Source organism: Podarcis melisellensis (genome assembly GCF_964234715.1).
Source record: "Podarcis melisellensis genome assembly, chromosome: 5".
NCBI classification, from domain to species: domain Eukaryota; kingdom Metazoa; phylum Chordata; class Lepidosauria; order Squamata; family Lacertidae; genus Podarcis; species Podarcis melisellensis.
Genome location: NC_138537.1, coordinates 64,564,279 through 64,586,904, shown reverse-complemented (window position 1 = coordinate 64,586,904; position 22,626 = coordinate 64,564,279). Strand labels below are relative to the sequence as shown.

The following is a 22,626-nucleotide window of genomic DNA, read 5'->3' as shown; positions in this document are numbered from 1 at the left end:
ATTTGCCTAGTCATCAATGGGACTATTTACAAACTCAGAAGCTGCAACAGTGAAAAAATAAAAAAGTATCCCCAGTTCTGAACAACTTATATGGATACTTATATAGTTACTTATATAGATAACCTGTAGCCACCTAGTTGACATTGCTCAGGAATTCTAAGAAACCAACAAATTGGTGCAGTTTTCAAAGGTTGAGTCTGCCAAAATGGCATCCATTTGTATCCAAACACAGATAAAAGCCTGCTACTTGATCGTCGGAACCATCATGCAAAATTTGCTTATAACATTCATAGCAATCAGACAAACAAATTTCCACAATATAGGCTGGAAGATGAGGGATAAGCATTTGATCAAATACATTAACTATGTTAAGATACATTAACTGTTAAAACAATAAAGTCATGAGCAGATAGGAAACTTATACTAATTACAAAAAGAAAGTTAACATTATGATACAATTAAATTCACTTTTTAAAAAATATTTATTTATTCCGTACATTTATATCCCTCTTTTTCTCTGTGATGGAACTCAAGGCAGCATACATGGGCTTCCCAGGTAGACACTGACCAGGCACAGACCTGCGTAGCACAACCAAGGCAGCTGTCTCATGTGCCCTCAAATCATGCCTGGAGTCATTAGACAACTTGCTATAAATTTAAACAGTGCTAGGTAGGGTTTCTATAAACCAGAGCTTTCCAAACATTTCATGTTGGTGACACACTTCTTAGATGTACATCATTCCACGACACTAGTTCAGTTTTACTAGCAAACCAGAGGTTAAACCAGGCATAGGCAAACTCAGCCCTCCAGATGTTTTGGGACTACAACTCCCATCATCCCTAGCTAACAGGACCAGTGGTCAGGGATGATGGGAGTTGTAGTTCTAAAACATCTGGAGGGCCGAGTTTGCCTATGCCTAGGTTAAACTAACCCCTTTCCAGCTCTGGGAGGAGCATAGGGAGTGTTCATGCGGCACATTAATGTGTTACGACACACGGTTTGGAAAGCTCTGCTATAAATGCTAACTATTCTGCAAATAGTTCTTCTTTTACTTTTATCCTGGAGCATCAGGGCCTTTATTTATTTAAAATAAAATAAATTAACAACAGATATCACAGAGGTAATTCTCATTCCTGCAGCAAGCAAGATAGAATAATAGGTATTCTTTGGCAGTGGTATTTGCCACTGATAACTGACTGCTTTCCTGTTCAGATACATCAGTGGTTTTCAACCAATCTTCCATGGCACCCTGGGGTGCCTTGAGTGATGGTCAGGGATGCCAGGGGCAACACTGGTCTTTGTTCCTTTTTCCTTCCCTCCCTTCCTCTAATGCCCTCACATCTTTACCTCTCAAAGGCTTGCACAGCTGTTTGTTGCAGCATCCCTGCCTACAAGCTCCCCAGGCAAATGGTGCCTCTGGGGCTGGTTAGGGGGTGCTTCCCAGGCCCCTGTGAGGCAGTGTGAGGAGGCACCTCTCCTTGGGGCGGCAGCTGCTGCCTGGAGGACTCCCAAGGAGAGGGGAGAGGGAAGAGGGAGAGGATGCTGAGGGAACACTCTACAAGGTAGGGTGTTCGAAAAAGGGTGAGAGGCTGCCAGCTCTGCAGGCAAGGGCAGACATAACTGGGCTCTTGAGCTCCACAGGGGTGCCACAAAAAGATTGTAGTTGGTCAAGGGAACTGTGGACTCAAAAAGGCTGAAAACCACCCACAATTACTCTAGGTGGCCAGCTGGAAAAAACTTTCCTTTCCTTCAAGTTTGCCCCTAATTGCTGCAGGGCCAGGAGGAAGAATCTCCATTCCTGCAATTTCTATAACCTCTTTAATTTCATTATGGCATTAAGCTGACACCTGTGTGGTGGCATCCCTGACTTCATGGAATCTTTGATCATATTTGACTGCATCTTTCTCTTCTTCTTTGGTGATCACTTGCAGCCGAGTAAGATTGTCTTCTATAAACACAGTTTTAAAAGTGAGTCTCTAAGTGACCGTGGAGGCCATTTCTGGATCCATAGGTCTTTCCACAGTGGGGACATACAGTAGGTTTCTGGGCAGGAGTTGATCATGGTGAGGGTTTGCCAAGCGTGCCTTCCTCTTAGCACTTTTCTCCCTTTTGTCCTGAGTTCAAGCATCTTCAAAACCCATGTCACCTTTGGTAAAGGCTGTTCTCCAATTGGAGAGCTCGCAGGCCAGTGTTTCCCAGTTGACTGCATCTAATAATGGACAGTTAGTTGACAATATTTGATCAGTCAATTGACCCAAGTGGCAATTCTATATGTAAGCAAGGCTCGTCAGATTTGTGGTGCTTGGGATGTCTGGGCTTCCTCTATGCATAAATCAGATGGATTAGGAAGATAAAATGGCCACTCTGAGTAATGACAGCTGTTGCAGGCAAAATTTGCAATAGTGCAAAGCAGAATAAAACTGGAGAAGGTAATAGAAACAGGGCCAAGAGTGCAGGGGACAATCAGCTTCAATAAATACAGTTGAGAAAAATAATATGCTGGGACAGTAAATTTGTCCACTGCCAAGGGAACTCTCCCAAACCAGAATGCCAAAGCTAATTTGTGTATTCTGCTTAGGACAGGCGTGGGGGACAATTGACTGATCAAACAGTGCCTGTTGAGCAGTCAATTAACTTCAATCAGTTACTTCATGCATGAAAATAATGCCTACCTTTTTATTGTATACTATGAGATTGTTTTGTAACAATGACAGAGAATAAAGGTTCTATTTCTGAGCCCAGCCCTGCAAATGCTAAGTTACAACTTGCCCTGTAATTCCTTCTAAATGCATTCCACGCTCTTACCTTCCTATTAACCACATGATCTAGCTCAAGGGTGGCTAACCATTTTTATTTTTTTCAGTCAATGGCCACATTCACTCTTGACCAATCCTCTAGAACAGGTATTGCTGCTCCACACACTTGTATGCACATCCAAAGGCACACTGCCTCCCTCCTCAGCTGATCCATGCAGTCTGATGATGAGGTGGCCTCCATCCACCTCCATTTTTTTTTTTGCCACAGTTGCCAAAATCAGTAGAGTATTTTTTTTTGGGGGGGGGGGAATCAGAAACGTTTTCTTAGAGGTCCTGGATTAGAATGCCAAAGGGACAGTTAGCCACCCCATCCTAGCTTCTCCTACTACCTAGATGCTGCACTGCCAGCTCTGAACAGTACAGTTTTACAGTTCAATAGGGAGCAACACACACAAGCAATTTCACATAAGTCACAAGTTCCCATTTATCAGTGGACTATCACTAAATCCATTGCATTTGATGTGGTGAGGTTTTATCAAGTGCTCTGAAACAGTCAGCAATATAGTCAGCCTCCTGCAGGCTCTGTAGGCTCTGAGAGAACTTCGGTTTTCAGAATAGGTGATGAAATAATTATGAGAGATCTTTGGGGGCACTCTTTACCAACTCAGCTTTTTCTCTGCTATCAGATTATTTGGACACTGAGTGTTCAGTATTTTTATTATTTTGGAGGAAGATGGCACACGGTGAGATAATTGGATAATGTCAGCGTTGTGATAGCAGAATGACTTGAATTGTTATTTGGTTTTGAAAATAATGTGTCGATTTATAGACACAGATGTCTTCTGTTTAGGAGAGAGAGATGATGTAAATACATTCTACTGAAAGTATTGTTGAACAACCTATAAATAGCCTATCCTTCAACTCAGTTTGCCAAAGCCAGTTAGGCAGTCAGAGCAAGTTTTGTTGAAATGAAGGGGGCTGAGTGCTGGAGTTATATGCTCCAGTTCTATTAAAAGATGATAGAAGATGAATGCTTATTAAAAAGATTTTTCAGAAACTTTGCAGAGCTATTTTTGCACGGTCTACAGTTCCACCTTAGCCTGATCCTGTCAAATGCTATTTTGGAAAATAAAAATATAGGTTCGTATGCCACAATTTCTGTGGCTCCTCAGAGTGAAGAGCATGGCACTGAGATTGCATCACAAGAATTCCAAAACATGATAGTACAGCAGCTTGATAGCACTGTGCTGATAACAACCAGTAAGCACCACTGCATACAACAAAGCAAAATAATTTTCAAGCCCACCCTCCAAAATTTTGGGAAGATTATTGAAGTGCATATGAATTGCTCAGTTGGAATAAACCTTACTTTCATCTTGGGATAATCAAGTGATAATGCTGTTTATGGCTGCAAGGCGAAATTACTGCTTAATGGTCCAGAAAGGTTGATAGATTTTTCATTAATGGGAGCTAATTGTTAGGAAGTAGTTAGAGAACGCTGAGTGTTTTGACTAAGAGTTAGCAGAGCTGGGAGCATTACACCAGCCCTGCCAAGGGGGAAGACAGCTGATGCAAGAGGGGTATGTGCTGCTGTGTGTGCATGTGAAGAGAGAAAAAGAAACCACTTTTGGAACAGGGCAGGATACAAAGAGAGAAGCTGTGAATGAAAGGCTGGAAGCATCTTGAAGTGCCAGCGCCTTTCCAGGGATCTGGTGTGGCATAGTAGATATTGCCTCTTAGGACAACCACTGCTTTCATGTATGCTCTGCTTGCATATTTGTACATAAGCCAAACATTATAAAAATCTCTTCCCCAAAGGAAAGCAAAACCTGGGAGGTGATTTTCCTGGAACTTTTCACCTCTTAAAGAATATGGAACAATATCAGCATGTAGCTCACAGTCCTAGTAAATTTGAGTTAGCATTTTGCATATGCTTATTTTTACTGGCTAAGATATCTATAGATAGCATTTCCGATGTCTGGTTTTGTCACTTCTCTAAATCTGCCAGGGTGCAGGTGGAAGAACCAGTGAGGCTTGCAAACTTGCCTGTTGATGTTACTAATCACGTTGTTCCTTTTTCAAACCCTGTGTTTTGTTTCTTTGTCTTCAAAGGGTTTATGCGGCTGGGGGGGTGGTGTTGTTGCTGAGCTCACAGGGCTTTTTTTGCAGAATCAAGCTCCAACATGCTTGATATTTCCATGCTTGACATTCTGAGATAATGACCTTGGTTTATATGAAGAGAGATCTCAAGGGCTTTTCTGCTGAGTTAAGGTTATGTGAATCAGGTACAGGTATATTTCAGTAGAGCTGCGAATTGCTCCCCCAAAAGTAGTTAGTCCTACTGTTATTTATATGGTGAAAGGGATATATCAACAGACCTAAGGTATGGTGTATTAAAGACTGTCTACCAATGCATGATAACAGTGTATGTCTTGCCTGGAAAAAAGTAGTGAAGGAACAAATGCTTTCTTACACTTTACATATTTACTTTGTGCAGTAAAACAGAGAACTTGGTTCTTGCTGTAGTGCATTGTCACATATGATATATTGCTAGGAAGGAGCCTACCATGAAAGTATAGTTGTTTTCTTTGTTTAGGGTGCAATCTTATGACCCCTGGGAGGGCTTGGGGCTGTGCTAGGGGAGGACCAGGAAATGGCTTGGATTTAAAACTATCCTAGTCCCCTGATGTGCCCCCAAAGCAGGGAAAGCTTCAGATCACAACCTCCCCAAGCACTTTTTAGAGGGCAAGAGCGCAGTGTGAGAGTGTGGCACTCAAAATGGCCACCATGATCTCACATGAAACAATGTGATGTCCCAATTTTTCCAGGGCAGTTGGTAGGTATATATCCAGAAGATATGGCTACCTTTGAAATACAGGTCAGCAAAGCCATGGTGCTTTAAGTACCAATCTATGGATTCATGATTCATATTTCAAGAGACAAATGCTGGTTGGTTACAGCATTGTCAGTATATTTCCTTGGAACTTTGTCATTGGCGTGAGATGTTGGATGAGACTGCTGTTGAGCACTGTATCTTTTCCCATTCTATTTTTGTGGCTAGATGGAAGGACTGGAGAGGAACAGTAAGCTTGGATTGCAAGCACAAAGTAACATGGAACAACCATTCACTGTAAGTTCATTGGTAAGTGCTAAGGGCTGATGCTTCATGATGCATGGAAAGCTGCTTATCAGACATGTCTGCTTGAATGGTGTGGATATTGGCTTGAGCCTGTTTTTTTGTGAAGCAAGCATCCCACTCAAGCTCAAAATACACCTTGGAACATGTTGTCCATCTTTCCAAAATGTATTGAGTTGGCATAAAATAAAAAAAGTTTATGAATGCTACTTCTTACCCTCCATCTGGCCCATAACTTTTTTACTTTTACTGAACTCCTCTGATAATCATATCATTGTTGATAAGTTATCCTAAACCACTCCTTTAAAGCCTCGCTAGGCCCAGACATAATTAAAAATCACAACTTTTAAGGCTTGCGGTAGACATGACAGAAGATGTGGGGCTGCTGCTAAAAATAGGACCACCCTCTCCTCTTTCCCCCCTCCTCCATAATGTCTACTAATACATAATGTATGGTGAGACACTGTCACAGTGAGAGAATATCTTTGGCTGCCACTTGGGGACACAGGGAAACTCTCAGCATGGTGGCCTGATGCCATGTGCTTAAATTGCGAGGACGAGGCAGAGATGCCGGACTGCTGTTTTCTTCAGCAGTCTTCCTTTCTCACTATGCCTTTGCTTAAGCCTGAAGCATTTCTCAAACTTCCCATATTACATTCCTGTTTATGAAAGAGGCGGAACAGAGTGGCTAAAGGTAAAGGGACCTCCAGTCACGAATGACTCTGGGGTTGCGGCACTCATCTTGCTTTATTGGCTGAGGGAGCCGGCATACAGCTTCCGGGTCATGTGGCCAGCATGACTAAGCCATTTCTGGCAGACCAGAACAGCGCATGGAAATGCTGTTTACCTTCCTGACAGAGCGATACCTGTTTATCTACCTGCTTATCTACTGTGTGCTTTCGAACTGCTAGGTTGGCAGGAGCTGGGACCACTGACCAAGGCTCAGTGGTTTACACCACAGCGCCACCTGCATCCTGCTTATGAAAGAGGCCGAACAGAGTGGCTCCGGTTGGTTTAAAAAGTGGCAACTGAAAGTGGCAACTGATTCTGACTTGCGTATATACAAATGTGAAAGACAACATTTCAGAACAACAGCAGCTGTGAAAAATATATCATAATGGGCATAAAGTGCACATCTCTTGCATCATTAAGCAAAATGATTTTTGGAAAGTTGTGTGGTTTTGAAAATGTGGTTGTGTGCATGTGCATGGAGTAGCTGGGGGTTGGTTTAATGGGATTTCCCCTCTACTATTTTGCAACAGCTCTGATGGAGCAAAATCGAACCTTGCTGAAACCATAGGTTGCAACTGCTAATTGTGGCTCAAGATTTCAGCTCGAGTTCCTTGGATAAGTTCAGTAACCCAAAGTGAAATGCAATTTGTGCTGTCTGTTTTAACAGAAAAGGCTAGCAGCTATACCTGACCACACAGATGTTTCACTGAGCCCAGAGGAGCGTGTACGTGCCTTAAGCAAACTTGGTTGTAACATCACAATAAATGAAGACATTACTCCACGGCGCTACTTCAGATCTGGAGTGGAGATGGAGCGCATGGCATCTGTATATCTGGAAGAAGGAAATCTTGAAAATGCCTTTGTTCTCTATAATAAGTTTATAACGTAAGGATTGGTCTGAAGTTATGGATATCAACCTGATCTTAATTTTTAGAAACGGCAATTTTAAGCCAGTGGAATGCTAAGCAAATGATTCCAAACGTGTCTGAAAAAGGAGTCTTGTTAGGCAATGACTTTAGAGCTCAACAAATATGCCCTCATTTGTTACAGGGCACACAGAAGGCTTTCCTAACTTCTGCTTCCAAAATTCTGTATTTTCCAAGCATGTCAACAGTAATTACTTTTATACCTGGAAAATACATCTTTCTCCCAGCTAGCATGTCAGTTGTGAGGTGAACGCTGCATGTAATGCAACTGCACTAGTGCCAAAGAGCCTGGTAGAAAATGTATGTTAACATTACTAGTGATAAACAACACAACCCTCACCTGGTGCTAGGGATTTTCACAGTTTTTGTTCACTCCATGTTTTTAAGTGATCCAACCTGATTCACACTTCTTGGATTAATATGCAGATCAGAACAAAGTTATTTTAACGTTTTCACACTTCCCTCCATTTTCTAATATAGCTGTTAGCTCAGATGTGTATTCAACTGCCTCTTTTAGGCTAAAATGTGTATTTTAGGTAAAAAAAACTATTGAAATTGTATTTTACGGTAAAATGTGTACAGAAAATGCACATTTTCCTATGATTTTTTAAAAAACGAAATTGCAGAATCGCGCAGAAATTGGACTGAATAGACTCGATGCAAAAGTTACATGAACTGGAAATAGACATCCTTTCATCCTTACCTGATGCCTCTACCATTGTGTTAATTTATGGGACAGAGAGTTTTCCTTTTTTTAATGTTTAAAGATGGAGCACTCAAAAATCAGGAGTTAGATGTTACAGCAAACTTGAGGCCGCCATCTTAAACATCAGCTTTGTGTCCCTTCTCCTGTCCATAATGATAAAGAATATTCAACATACAGAAGAATTTCATTACTCTGTAAGCTCCCTTGACAAAGATCTGCATGGATACAGAGAGACATGATATAATATTATGCATGGAATATCACATGCAGGCTGGGATGTTGGAACTTATAGCCTGAGAACATCTGGAGGGCACAGTGTTGGCTATCTGGCATTTGAGAAAGGGGATAGGGAAGAAACAAGACACAGGGTGCTGTTTTCATGGGTTGCCTCATGTTTGACATACATCCCAGTTTCACAGTCAAAATTAAAGGAATCAGTCTGCAACCTTCTAGACCTTTTCAAATGCAGAAGAGCCTGACAGACTTTCCTTTAACTGAGATGAGACAGGCTCATCAGGCAGGACAGTAGGCCACCACTCATCAGAATGTGTGAGCTTTGGCTGCACCATGCATTGCTGGAGTTGACTCCTGTCTTCAGCTAGTATTTTGCTAAAACTGATGGTTGTAAAAACTCAGGGAAAGTGCAGACATGAGGTACATATGAACTATGTGGCTGCTGTTGCATCATCACAAAGCTAGGGCTCAAACTGAGATGAGGGATTTCTGCTGGGTGATTTAATCTTTCATGTTGCATTTTGAATACAGCTGTGTTCCCCCCTCCACACACACACACACACACACACACACACAGAGCAGCTTTTTATTTAACTCTTGTCATGCATCTTCAGTACAAATAACCAATGTATACCTTAATAAGCAGCCAGTAATTACAATGGCCACTATCGCCATGCCAACGACTAATTTCATTCTAGCAAGCAACCTCCATCAACTAGAAACTGCAGTATTTTGCCAGTAAATGGGGATAGGGAGCCCTGCCAGTGTTTCCTATAGAGTCAATAAACTAGGCTGCCAGACCTGCTTCTGTTGCTGAGTCACTAATCCATCCCCTAACCTGCGAGTGAGTGAGTGGAAGCTCGCTATGCCATTTTTGAATTCCTTTTGTGCACCTGTGCCTGCTTCTGGCACTCTCTTGGCAGAGTCTTTTTCCCTTCCCCAAGCCCAGTTTTGTTCCCAGACATACTTTAACACAATAGGCTGCATTATGGATGCAGATAAGCTGCTTTCCATGCTGCCTTCTCATTCACCCACCCCCACACTCACATCTGAGAAAAGGAAACAGAAGTCTTACAGCAACTATGTGTTCTGGGGAAAGCCATGTGAGAAGTTAAATGGGAGAGTCTTGAAGCTCAGTGGTGGGTCATAAGCTTTTCACTCAGAAGGTCCCAGCCTCAGTCCTTCAGTCTAAATGTTCACAAGTATTCAGACGGACACCTGCCTAAGTTTTGAGAAGTTGTTTTCAGTTGAAGTATTGAAATAGTGCTGGGCTAGTACTCCCGAAAGGGACGCAGGTGGCGCTGTGGGTTAAAGCCTCAGCGCCTAGGACTTGCCGATCGAAAGGTCGGCGGTTCGAATCCCTGCGGCGGGGTGCGCTCCCGCTGCTCGGTCCCAGCGCCTGCCAACCTAGCAGTTCGAAAGCACCTCCGGGTGCAAGTAGATAAATAGGGACCGCTTACCAGCGGGAAGGTAAACGGCGTTTCCGTGTGCAGCTCTGGCTCGCCAGAGCAGCGATGTCACGCTGGCCACGTGACCCGGAAGTGTCTCCGGACAGCGCTGGCCCCTGGCCTCTTAAGTGAGATGGGCGCACAACCCCAGAGTCTGTCAAGACTGGCCCGTACGGGCAGGGGTACCTTTACCTTTTTAGTACTCCCGAGGAAAGAGGCAAGAAGAATTGAAATGGAGGGAAGAGAAGGATTGAAAAATTGCATTGTCAGTTACAACAAACAAAGAAAGTAGGTACACCAAAGGATAGTTCTAGTGCTTTGTTTTATTCATTATCTATAGTTCTAAGCATAGCATTGACTGCAGTTGAGAAGCACTATTTTTCTAGAAGAGCTGCGTGAGAATGAGTGGCACTACAGCATAGTAAATAGTAAACCAATTGTGCACTGAGAACCGACTGTAGAACTGCAGTGTTGTAATTTAAAATCCAAAGGTACAGAAAGCTGCTGTGAATCAAAAAAGGAACACTAGGTCCAGCCTCGTACGATTTATGCAGCCAGCTTTTGTCTCTGCAGGAAAACAATGGTGTTGTGGATATTTCTCAGACATGCAAGGTGGAAAATGTGTGTGTCTCGTTTTCTAGTTTGTTTGTAGAAAAGCTGCCCTGTCATCGAGACTACCAGCAATGTGCAGTTCCAGAAAAACAGGATATCATGAAGGTAGAGTTGTTGTTTTTTTAAAAAATAAAAATATCGGGCATTTCAGAGGACTTCTTTTTCTTTTCATGAACCAATAACAACAGCACCACCAGCTCTGCAAAGGCATTTGGGCTCTAAAAGCTGATGTTTCCATTGGTGCTGAGGGCTACAGTATGAACTCTGGGTTTGGAAGCCATGTTCTCCTATGGAGACCAGACTTGATACATTTTCTCGTGATTAAATTATGTTAGCCATTTTACCAAGGCAGCAGTGCCATCATGACCTTTGAAATCTATCAGTAGCAAACAGAAAGGCAGTTAAGGCCACCGAAAAGCCATGTCAATAGAGGCTGGTTCATAGGTCTGAGCCTTAAATTTTTTGAATTTAATTTTAATTTTATACCAATAGACAAATTGGTTATGAGATCAAGATGGTGATCTGGAATGGGAGGAAGGCAAGTATTTATATGCATGCATGCACTTATTTATTTCTTTATTTTAATTCTCTCTAACAAAGAAACTGAAGGACATAGCCTTTCCAAGAACTGATGAATTGAAGAAGGAGTTGTTAAAGAAATATAATGCAGAATATCGGGAATATATGCAAGACAAGGTAAATTCCACCAGAACATTTATATTGTGTGCTGTCAGAGCTGCCCAAGGTCCCAGCTCACAGAGGACCAACGCCAGTTCTTGTTATATACAAAAGTCTTTATTAAGGTTCAGTTTCGATTCCAAAGCCGCGGCGTGCAGCTCTACGTCTCAACCCTAGACCGCTGAAGCTCCGTCTGAATCTCCTCCCCCCAGACACCAGTTCAAGACCCTAGCCTTGCTCCACCTCCTCCTTTTCTCCTTTCTCCTCTGGGTCCTTCTGCCCGCTGGGGTGTTGCCCTTTCTGGACTCTTCTGATGCTGATGAGTCCCCGGATTCTTCCCCCTGCCTCCGGCGTGCTTTAGGACCTGGCTCCCAGTCTGCGCTCCCGGCTGTCCCGCGCGCCTGTGCATTTGAACTTGGCGCGCGGGCCCAGCCGGTAACCTTCCTCCTGACCGTTACACTGCTCCTTTCACTGCTTCCTCCTTCGGGGGGGCTAACTGGATCTGACTTCCCCTCTATTCCCTCACTCAGCGACAGGGGCGTGGTCAGCCCTGACTCATCTTCTCTTTCCCCTGGAGTGGAAACCGGTCCTGACACCTGGGACTCTTCCCCCCCTCCCCCGCTATGCTCTGGTGGGGAACCTGGTCCCGATCTCCAGCTGCTGCTTTGGGAGTCACCGCTGGTTCCTTGCTTCTGGTCCCTCCCTCCCGGGAACCCCCTTGCTCTGGCTATCGGTGCCCCCTTCTGGGAATCTTCCGAATCACTGGACAGACTCATGGAATCTCTTGCCCCACTGTCTTCCTCACCTACGCTGCCCTCGGATTGTTCCCCTTCGCTCTCCGCTTCCTCTTTCCCCTGTGCCTCTGCTCCTGAACCCCTGACATATGTGTTTTTAATTATATGTGTACCCCATCACCAATATTCTGTATAACAAAACTGGCAAATATATAAACCTTTAGTAAGGAACCCTATAGGTGAATGACATAATTTATTTAGCTTCTAAACATTTTGTGGTAGTGGTGGTAAGTAACACTGTTACTATTGATGATAATAATAATAATGTTAAAAATGAACAAAAAGTGACACTGAACACTAACATATCAGCTATCTATTGAGAAACCAAAGTCCTTTGTTACCTCTTGATCCATGGAAGTGTTCCACTGGATTGATGCAAACCTTTCCTCCATCCCCAGGCAACACAAACACACACAAGTAGGCAGCCATGCCTAAACAACATGGGTGCCAAGAACTGTACGGCCCACAGGCAATGCATCCATATTCTGCACTGTACTGTTCCTTGCCAAAAAGTTTGGCCAAGAATCATAGCCAGCTACAAACGTGTGTCGGTTCCTTGACATTATTTATTTTTGCCATTGTTCACTTCCTATGCTTGTGCTCATAGAGGAAAGGATCCTTTCCAAAGCCCAAAATATGCATGATGGTGGCAGACCTACTAAATGAAAAGTTCTCATTTGCAATGGCAAAACAAGTGTGGGTGGTGCAACTGAAAGGGTCAGAGAGCTATGCAGCCAGGAGCAGGGTATTGGACAGTTTACCCAGAAGTCTGTTTCTTAAGGTCCAGTACCAGAAGTAAGCCCTGCAGGGGGAAAGCTACAGGCTGAAGGTTTGTTCAGCACTCTCCCCATCCACATACACTCCTGGCCTTTAAATAGTACAGTGGTACCTCGGGTTAAGTACTTAATTCATTCCGGAGGTCCGTTCTTAACCTGAAACTGTTCTTAACCTGAAGCATCACTTTAGCTAATGAGGCCTCCTGCTGCTGTCACGCCGCCGGAGCACAGTTTCTGTTCTCATCCTGAAGTTCTTAACCTAAGGTACTATTTCTGGGTTAGCGGAGTCTGTAGCCTGAAGCATATGTAACCTACAGCGTATGTAACCCGAGGTACCACTGTACTCCACTTTAAATGTGAATGGGACAAGTATTTAAACAATTGGATCAGCCATGTCTAATGTGGTTTGAACCACTGTGGGCGGTACATTGGATTTTTTCATGTAATATATTTTTCAGGGCAAATGCAAAGCTGAATTACTCAAGAAGCTAGAGCAACAGAAACTGATAGAAGCAGAGAAGAAGCGGATTGCACAGATTCGTCAACAGCAGCTGGAAACAGAACAGTTTCAGTTCTTTGAAGATCAACTGAAGAAGCAAGAAAGAGCCCGTGATGAGAAAACTAAGGATAATTCAATTACATCTGAGCAGACTGACGGGAGCACGTTATCGTCATGCACTGCAACACATCTGAATAATTCTTTCCCCACAACAATTGCAAACAAGAGTGATGGACAGTCTCCTCCCATAAGTCGGGCCTTAAAGCCAGCTGCTACTCTAAGTGCTGTTCAGAGTAAGAGAGCAATTTTGTTGTTCTTGTCTTCTTCCCGTGTTATTGCACTGTTAGACTCTATAGCCAGCTGTGTGGCTAAGGTTCGCAACAGGTGGCATCCAATATAAATCGGAATACAGTGGTACCTCGGGTTAAGTACTTAATTTGTTCCAGAGGTCCGTTCTTAACCTGAAACTGTTCTTAACCTGAAGCACCACTTTAGCTAATGGGGCCTCCCACTGCTGCCGCGCCACCAGAGCACGATTTCTGTTCTCACCCTGAAGCAAAGTTCTTAACCCTAGGTACTATTTCTGGGTTAGCGGAGTCTGTAACCTGAAGCATATGTAACCTGAAGTGTATGTAACCCGAGGTACCACTGCACATGAAAGATTTCTCCTAAAAATCTACACAATGCCAATGATTAAAATCCCAAACCATTAAAATATTACAGCATAGAGTATGTTCTGAAACTTTGATACACACATAGGTATCTTTTATCTGGTTAGAAATGTGTTTCCACGTTCTGGATGGGGAGCTCTGTAAAGGTTGCCCAGTTACTCGTTCAGACCTCCATTTGAACTGAGTGGTTTTTCCCTAAAAAGGAAAAGCCATGAATAAATAATTGGCAGTTCAACCTAACAAAGTCAAGGTGTGCTTTATGTTGTGTGTTTGTGACTGACTTCTAGTATACCCTATTCGTTGGTTTGCTGAAGGGAAATATTTGGGTCTCAGATCTCCCTTCTTTCAGGCTTCCATTCACGTAGCTTGCATTCTTCCATGCCCCTAGTTTACCTTCATAAAGCTTTTTCTCTGTATTCCTCATCACTCCTTTCCCTTTAACTTTAGCTTTTGAATTCACTCAAACCTCTTTGAAACCCTGATTCTGGAACTATGCTTCCAAAAGTTCAATAAATTATGTTTAATAACTGCTCATTCATCCTGGAATGTTGCCGAACGGCCCAAGGTCAGCTAATGACCTTCATGGTTGTTGACAGACTTCATGGGACTAGCAGAGATGACAGGCAGAATCCGAGATCAGGGGAAAGAGACAGTGGAAGAGGACTGGAAGAAGTTTAAATTATATCTTTAAAACTGTTGTAAAATTGAGGAGTGTTGAGATGTCAAGGGGTAAGAAGTAGAGAAATACAGCTGTAATTATTAAGTCTAAAGAAATTTAATGAAAGGGAATCAATAGATAAACTGATCAAAGGGTTGCTAAAGAACTTTGGAATAAGGATGCAGCGAAAGGGAGGTATGGGGAAGTCGGTATATGTTTAATGTGGTGTATGTTTTTGTTTTGTAATGTGTTTGTCTTTTATTATGTGTTGGGAAAATCAATAAATTTTTTTATATAAAAAAAAATGACCTTCATGGTTGAGCAGGGATCCCAAACCAGCTTTTCCACTACATCACACTGGCACTCAAATCCTAAAATGCACACACCAAATAAGTGAGACTGCAGCAACTCTAGTAGCTGTCCAACCTATATAGCTTGTGATATTTTATAGAAATTTCAGCCTCTCTTTGTTGCATAAGCCATTTGCCATAAGTAGAGGGCAACAGAAACAGGTGCAGAACAGAATCACTGCTAGAAATGGGACAGTCACTTGCAGAGTCTTTATATCTACCCTGAATTCTGACTGTAGCTAGGTAGTGTATAAATTCCCAAAATAAATGAATAAATGCAAAATAAATTATTAAAAAATTAGCCTCCGAATTTGTACATGTATTCAAGTCAGTCAAGCGCTTTTTAAATTGTATTGTATAAGAGCATTTTAATACTGTAGACTTCTGCATAAATGTAAAAAGGTAAAGGACCCCTGGATGGTTAAGTCCAGTCAAAGATGACAATGGGGTTGCAGCACTCATCTCACTTTCAGGCCGAGGGATGTTTGTCCATAGACAGCTTTCCAGGTCATGTGGCCAGCATGACTAAACTGCTTCTGGTGCAATGGAACACCGTGACAGAAACTGCTAGGTTGGCAGGAGCTGGGACTGAGCAACAGGAGCTCACCCCATCGTGGGGATTTGAACCTTCCGATCAGCAAGCCCAAGAGGCTCAGTGGTTTAGACCACAATGCCACCCGCATCCCTTACCTTTATCTCTGCATAAATGACAATCTTACTCTCTCTCTTTTTTTAGACAATGTAGCTGAAGGGCTGCGAAGTGTGGTTCTGCCCAAGGATCTTTGCCACAAATTTCTGCTGCTAGCAGAGGCAAATACAGTAAGAGGAATAGAGACATGTGGAATTCTCTGTGGAAAACTGGTACAGTTGAACCTTCACATTTGTATGGGGAAGGCTCTTTTGATAGTACTGTATTTTCCTGTAATGAACTGATATCAGAGCAAAAGCAGATGTGGAGTGTAAGTGTGCTACATAATTGACTTTACTTCTCAGAAATTCTTACTGAACTATGGTCTGCTGTTTGCCTTTTGGGGGAGGAGCATAAATCATTTACCTTAGGCAATTGGAAGCATGTAATGCTATTAAATCATTCTGCTGTGAAGTAAGACCTCCACTAAAGGATTTTTTGTAATGGTTTTCATGAAACACAAATGAGAATTTGTTGCAGGAAAACCAATATTAAATATAGTGGGAGCTAATGCTGTGGCATATCAGATTCTGAATATCAGATTTTGTGTGTATGTATGAGTGGAGAGAAATTATAGCAAATATCACTTAGCTATTATTGCTTGGATTTTGCTTCCTAGATAAATAATGCACACTGTTGCCTAATGTTCACTTTACACCAATAGTTAACTGCGAAATGGTATCTGAAATATGGCTGATATAGAAAGTTCTCAACCTGGCACACAGGGGAAAACATACACAGATATTAAAATAATATATATTCTGGCTAGTAAGACGATTAAAAAAAAATCCTGCATTGTGAAACCCAACCCTATCTATGTTTACTGAGAAGTAAATTCCATTCGCAAGTGAGTGTGAATAAGATTACATACTAAGAAAAGGTAGCATTTCCTGCCGTATCTTTACATAAGCATGGCGCACACTGGCTGTAGCTCAGTGCTTTTAATGCAGAAGGTTCCATGTTCAGTACCAGGCATTTGCAGGTAAGGGTTGTGGAAAAGTGCTGTCTGTATCCTTGGAGTCACTTCCAGTCATAGCTGTAAACTTTCCCCTTTTCTTGCGAGGAATCCTATTCAGAATAAGGGAATTTCCCTTTAAAAAAGGGAAACGTTGACAGCTATGCTTCCAGTCAGTGTAGAAAATGCCGAGCTAGATGGACTAAAGCTTTGACTCAGTTAATATGGCAACTTTCAATCTTCCCTTTAAATGCTTGTCCAGGTATATAATATTTTAATATCAATGTTGACCTCCGTCATTGCTGCTTTGTCTGTTACTGTGATGAACCTGAGTATCGCTTCGTGTAAATCAGCATAGCAACTGTGATAAGAGCACTAAAAACTGATCCGGTTGGTAATGGTGATGGTTATGAGTGTCGATGTTCGGTGCTTGTTCCCAAAGCTATCTTGCCACACTTTTATTTTACAGACCCATAACGAATTCACTATTACTCATGTGATAGTGCCAAAACAGTCTGCGGGGCCAGATTATTGCGACATGGAGAATGTGGAAGAGCTGTTCAGTGTTCAAGACCAACACGATCTCCTCACTCTGGGCTGGATCCATGTACGTATATACATAAATATGCTGTGGATCTCAGTGAAGAAATAGGCAGAAGACATTCCTTACAGAAACAATATTTTGGGTAAACTATTCTAAGGGTGTGCAATGGGGGGGGGATTGGTTTTGTTTTTAAGCCGACGTCCTTTTTGCTTTATCTTCATTTTAGTTGCGTTGGTTTATTTCCATTTTACTCTGGTTTAATTTTTCCATGGATTTCAGTGGAGACCCATCTTGTCTGCTACTGCCTGTAACATGACACATGCACTGACATTTGTTTTTCACATTCGTTATTGTTTTATGCTTGTCGTAATGGAAAGTGAAAGGTAGTGCATTCAGTTTGTTTTCAAAATGAAAGCACTATCCCTAGACTATTCCTCCTTAACCTTCCTGCTACCCACATGCACCAAGTGTTCTGTAGCCCCTTAGGACACTGCAAATCTTTCAACAAGTACAGGTCTGTCTACTTTTGTTGACTAGATCTTCAGATTTGTTATGCCTACACAGAAGTGCTTATGATACCAGGGCATATTGTTATCCCATTTTTTTTAACAAAAAAATTCTTGTGTGACAGAAAGAGGCAGATGCATCCTTTAGGAGACATTATAAGTACTACTACTACTACTGCTACTAATAATGATAATGATGCATTAAAAATATATATTCTACCAGTTTAATTAGGATACCATAAACCAGGACACATTTTGAGCTTTAATTCAATTAATTAAAACATTTGTTTAAAATATTTTTGCTTAGGCAACTCTATCCAGACATGGAGATGGTCATGTGTTTTAATCTTTCTTGCTGTTAATTGTCATTATTTTAAACTGATTTACTGATGTACCTTGAAACCGTTTAGATGTTTTATTATAAATAAGTGGTATGCAACTGTTGTTAAATAGGCAAATTAACAAATAGGCAAATTAACAAATAAGTCATTAAATGCTGCAGCCATACAAAAAAAAAGGCATTGCAAGAATATATATAGCAACTCTAGGTAGGTATAGACACTGATCTTTTCAAAATTTAAATAGCAGTCACAGGGAAATAGTGACCAGGACTGTAGGGAGAGAAGACGTTAACTTTTCCCCCAACACAGCGTTCCTGATTAAAATGCTGGTGTTATTTTGCAAATGTACCCCCGCCCCCAATTGGCCTTGGTAAATACAACTAACTGGCATATACTTTCAATGTGCATTCCCATTCCATATGTCTCACTTTCCTTTGAGTAGAGGTGGGCGCACATGCTCCCAGACCTGTCGCTCATCATTTTGGGGTTTTTTTTATCATGCTATCAGTGTTCATACCTGCCCTTAGTGTTCCTGGCAAATGTTAGGCCTATATTTGAGTGCTGTGTGCTGCCTGAAGGGATCCATACAGAACAGAGCACATGCAGAAACCGAACGGTGACCGCTGAAGTATGTTCAGCTCATGCCACGTTCAACCTCAAAGCCAAAGAAATGTCCTGAACAGTGGCTCAGGTGAGCTTGCCAGTTGGACATGTGCCAAAGCAATTAAATAATCACTTCAGTACGTGCCAGGCATTGCCTCCCACGCCCCCCAAGTGCCTTGAAAAGTTTTGCAAGAAAACATTTGCTTGGGGACTTCCCATCCCATTTTGGGGGTGAAGTTTAAACTTCAGTCAGTCAAGGGGGAAATTCCTCTGGGGAGGCTGTTTTGTAATTGCCACAGGAGTCAGGCAATTAGCACTGTGCACTGTTTTCTCAGCTACAAACAAGAAAGACAGATTACATCCCCACCTCCTGTACATAAATTGTTTGTATGTCTGACCAAAACAATGCAAATTATATACCTATACCTGCCAATTTAATTAAATTTTTCCATGTAGTAGTTTGTCATTTTCTGCCCCTATTTCTTTGATATAGTTTCATGGTCAAAGGCTTTAGTTTTCTGTTCCTTTCAGTAATTTCCCTTTCCTTACCAGCCCACCTATGGTGCAGTGAGTAACTTACAACAGGTACCTTTGCTATGACTTTGAAGCACCCTCTTTGCTGATGAGAATTGTCATGCTGTCTGTTTGGGTGAAGGAAATAACATAAACGGTTGCTAGAAAATCATACAACAAGCCTTCAGACTAACTATGATTTCTCCTTGATTGTATTTGACCTTGATCTGTTAAAAAAAAAAAATCCATCCACTAAGTAGACATTTTCCTTTCTTTCTTTGTAGACACATCCAACACAGACGGCATTCTTATCCAGTGTTGATCTTCATACACATTGCTCTTATCAGCTAATGCTACCGGAGGCTATTGCAATTGTTTGTTCACCAAAACATAACGAGTAAGTAATTTCTCTCTCTCTCTCTCTGACTCCATCCATCAGCAATGTTCAGAAAGATGTCTCTGTAATCAGCAAACTACAGAACTACAGACAAAGTGAAGGATTGAAGTACAGGGTTGAAGTACAGGTTTGGACTGGAACTGTATTGTAACTTGGACTGTAACTTAGACTTAATTCTTATTGTTAATTCATATTGGCAATTTTAAGTGGCAATTTAATTTCAGGGTCCCTGTTTTCTTTTAAAGATTTTGATTACTGTATATACTTGTGTATAAGCTGACTTTTTCAGCACATTTTAAATACTGAAAAAGCCCACCTCCCCTCAGCTTATACTTGGGTCCCACTTACTGTTTGCTGCCGTTGCTAGTGCCACCGCCGCTCTGCCAAGCAAGGCTCCTGTGCTTGCCCTTGCGAGCGGCAAAGGCTGTAACTGGCAGAGGAAGAGGAACGAGCAGCCCGAAAGCAGCCCTTTGGGGCTGCTCCTTCCTCCTCTGCCGCCTTTGCCGCTGTCGGCATTTCCCACCCTAGGCTTATACTCGAGTCAATAAGTTTTCCCAGTTTTTTTGTGGTAAAATTAGGTGCCTCAGTTTATATTCGGGTCTGCTTATACTCAAGTCCATAGAGGTCCACATGCATGCATATCCTCATCCACTCCTCACTGGAGGCAAGTTATTGCGTTGGGTAATTTTGTGCTATAGGCATTGTTTTTTTAACTCAGTTTATTTGCTAATTTGTAGGCATATTTATTTTTTGGTGCAATTTTGCTTTACTGTCGTGGGGAATGGAAAAAGGGAAATAAGGAGATGAACTTTATTTCAAGCGTTGAGCATAAAACTTGAACCTACAAAATACGGCATTGGACCATGTAGCCCAGTGTGATCTCGTGTGGTTGGCAGTGGCTTCTCCAGGGATAGGTTCCAAAGCAAGCATCTCTGCCAGCTTTGTTACTTGATATCCTTCTAGTTGGAGATTAAATCTGAGTCTTTTTAACATGTAATGTGCAGGTGCAGTCAACCTTGATGGATTAAGTTAAAAAATTAAATGCTTAATCAACTGCAATTATTTTAGTCTGGTTTAGGCAAGTTCAGAATTTTCCACAGCAGGATCTACTTTTTGGATATTACTCTGCTCATGATGTCACACTGGATGCAGTGTGGCATCATTTGCATCATGTGTGTCCAATACGTGAGGCAGCAGTTACAATCCTACATATGTGATGCAAATGTGCTACAGAAATGACCCATTTCATCACTAGGAGAGAGGAAGTATCCTCTTATCTGGTGAAGGAACCCGCTCTCCTGCTGGTGCATCATTTATAAATACAGTTGGGCAGAGCTGGATTAATCTTAAGCAACTTTTCTTTCATAGGAAGCTGTTACAGTTGCTGTATATACGTACCGCTTCTGCTACTGGTGCTGCATAGAATTGAGCTGTCCATGCCTTAGTCCTCAGGTGTGAGCTTAAATTGAAATGCTCCTCTGGCAAACTCCCTAAAGTTGCTCATGCATCTGATTTTTCACACATTATTGAGACGTACATTTTTATTTTATTTTTTGCTCTGTTCTGTTTGCTTCCTTGGACATAATACTTTCTTTGCTTTCTAGCACGGGAGTCTTCAGACTTACTAATGCTGGCATGTTGGAAGTTTCTGCTTGTAAAAAGAAGGGCTTTCATCCCCATACCAAGGATCCTAGACTATTTAATGTAAGCATTACTTCTCAACAGTTTGGCTGAGTATGTCTGTCTGTCTGTGTGTTTGTTTGTCCAGCACAATGTCTTGCAGGAGTGAATTCCATAATTGTGTGAGGAAGCACTTCCTTTTCGTCTTCCTTGAATCTCCAAGAGGGAGAGAAGCTTCTCCTCATCCACTCTCTCTTATCATGCCCCTGTAACTCTTTTTCCAATTTAACAAGCCCCCAATTCTGTAACCTTTCCTCAAAAGAGAGTTGTGCTCTGTCATTCTGGGTATTCTCTTTGTTTGTTTCTGGAGTACGCAGAACTCATCTAGAAAGTGGGAGAGAGGAAATGTGAATTCTCCTTCCCCTTCACTGGAAATGTTTATTTTTGCCTGGTGAGGAAGAAGCATAAACTGCATAGGTTTATATATGCAGCCCAGCTGCTGTGAACTAAAAGACACTAATTTTAAATTTAACTAAGTTAAAGTGTACTCTCTTCCATTTCACCCCATTGTTCCTGCTTTTTGGTCACAATAAAAGTACTAATTTTCCAACATCACAGACACCAAACATCCACTTTCATAAGGCTGCAGGAAAAAAATGTGGCTGGTCTTACATTGACCAAGATGTGATTTAGGCTGTATGCACAGCATTCAAAGCATATAAAATGTCCCCTCTCCCCCCACAAAAAAGCATCCTGGAAACTGTAGTTATTGTAGGCATTGTGCGTTGTGACAGTTAAACTACAGTTCCCAGAATGCTTTGGGGAAGTCATGTGCTTTAAATGTATGGAATGTAGGCAGCCTGAGACTGAGGAACTACTGCCTCCAATTTGATGTGTGAGTTACAAGAGATGGCAAGGCAAGGATGAGGAGGGAGAATGCTGCTTTATGGGCACCATGGTTCTTTTCCTCTGAACCAGCACTAACCTCCAGGAGAAGTACCATATTTTCAAACAGAAATGCTTTCATGATCTGCTGTCTCTTAAATAGCATGTTCTCGATTGACTTCAGAGGCAATTTGCCTCTTGCAGCAGATTCCTCACCGACGTATATCCGTGATTGATTTTGGCGACTTCTTTTGCAGATATGTAAACACGTCGTTGGGAAAGATGTAAAAATAACTGTATTGGACCTGAGGTGATGTGGATGGGAAAACAAACCACCTCAAAAACAGCTGCCCAAAGGAGAACATGGCTGCCAGATTTTCCTACAGTGTTTTCCAAAAGTTACTGACATTTTATATTTGTACATTTTAGATTTAATAATTTGATATTTATTGCCCTTTCCCATTTTGAGGTTATTTTGTTGTTCTGTCATGATAGAGTTCATGGTGGCATTCAATCAGGATATGTTATTATGCTGAAATACTATGAAAATAAAGTGGACTTGAAACAGTGACAGTGATGGAACATTTGCAGCGCATC

The 22,626-nt window shown here is 42.0% G+C and overlaps 1 protein-coding gene and 1 long non-coding RNA gene across 3 annotated transcripts in view; one reads left to right on the top strand and one right to left on the bottom strand.

Annotated features, from left to right (window-relative positions):
• The window catches only part of STAMBPL1 (STAM binding protein like 1), a 28,694-nt gene extending 6,083 nt beyond the window's left edge, over window positions 1-22,611 (top strand). Inside the window, exons 2-11 of one of the 2 annotated variants that reach the window (XM_081912983.1) lie at window positions 5,819-5,887; window positions 7,293-7,510; window positions 10,581-10,656; window positions 11,152-11,247; window positions 13,258-13,591; window positions 15,714-15,838; window positions 17,090-17,227; window positions 19,412-19,524; window positions 21,129-21,228; window positions 22,287-22,611. In XM_081912983.1, the coding sequence (XP_081769109.1) occupies window positions 5,819-5,887; window positions 7,293-7,510; window positions 10,581-10,656; window positions 11,152-11,247; window positions 13,258-13,591; window positions 15,714-15,838; window positions 17,090-17,227; window positions 19,412-19,524; window positions 21,129-21,228; window positions 22,287-22,343 (1,326 nt within the window). In that variant the 3' untranslated portion in view covers window positions 22,344-22,611. Of the gene's footprint in view, window positions 1-5,818; window positions 5,900-7,292; window positions 7,511-10,580; window positions 10,657-11,151; window positions 11,248-13,257; window positions 13,592-15,713; window positions 15,839-17,089; window positions 17,228-19,411; window positions 19,525-21,128; window positions 21,229-22,286 lie in introns of both variants that reach the window. The other variant, XM_081912982.1, reaches the window with a different exon arrangement.
• LOC309370885 lies at window positions 17,881-19,409 on the bottom strand. The gene is made up of 2 exons (XR_014168725.1): window positions 18,622-19,409; window positions 17,881-18,512 (listed from the first exon to the last, which is right to left on the bottom strand). It is a non-coding gene; the product is annotated as an uncharacterized lncRNA (long non-coding RNA).
• Window positions 22,612-22,626: the final 15 nt, after the last annotated feature.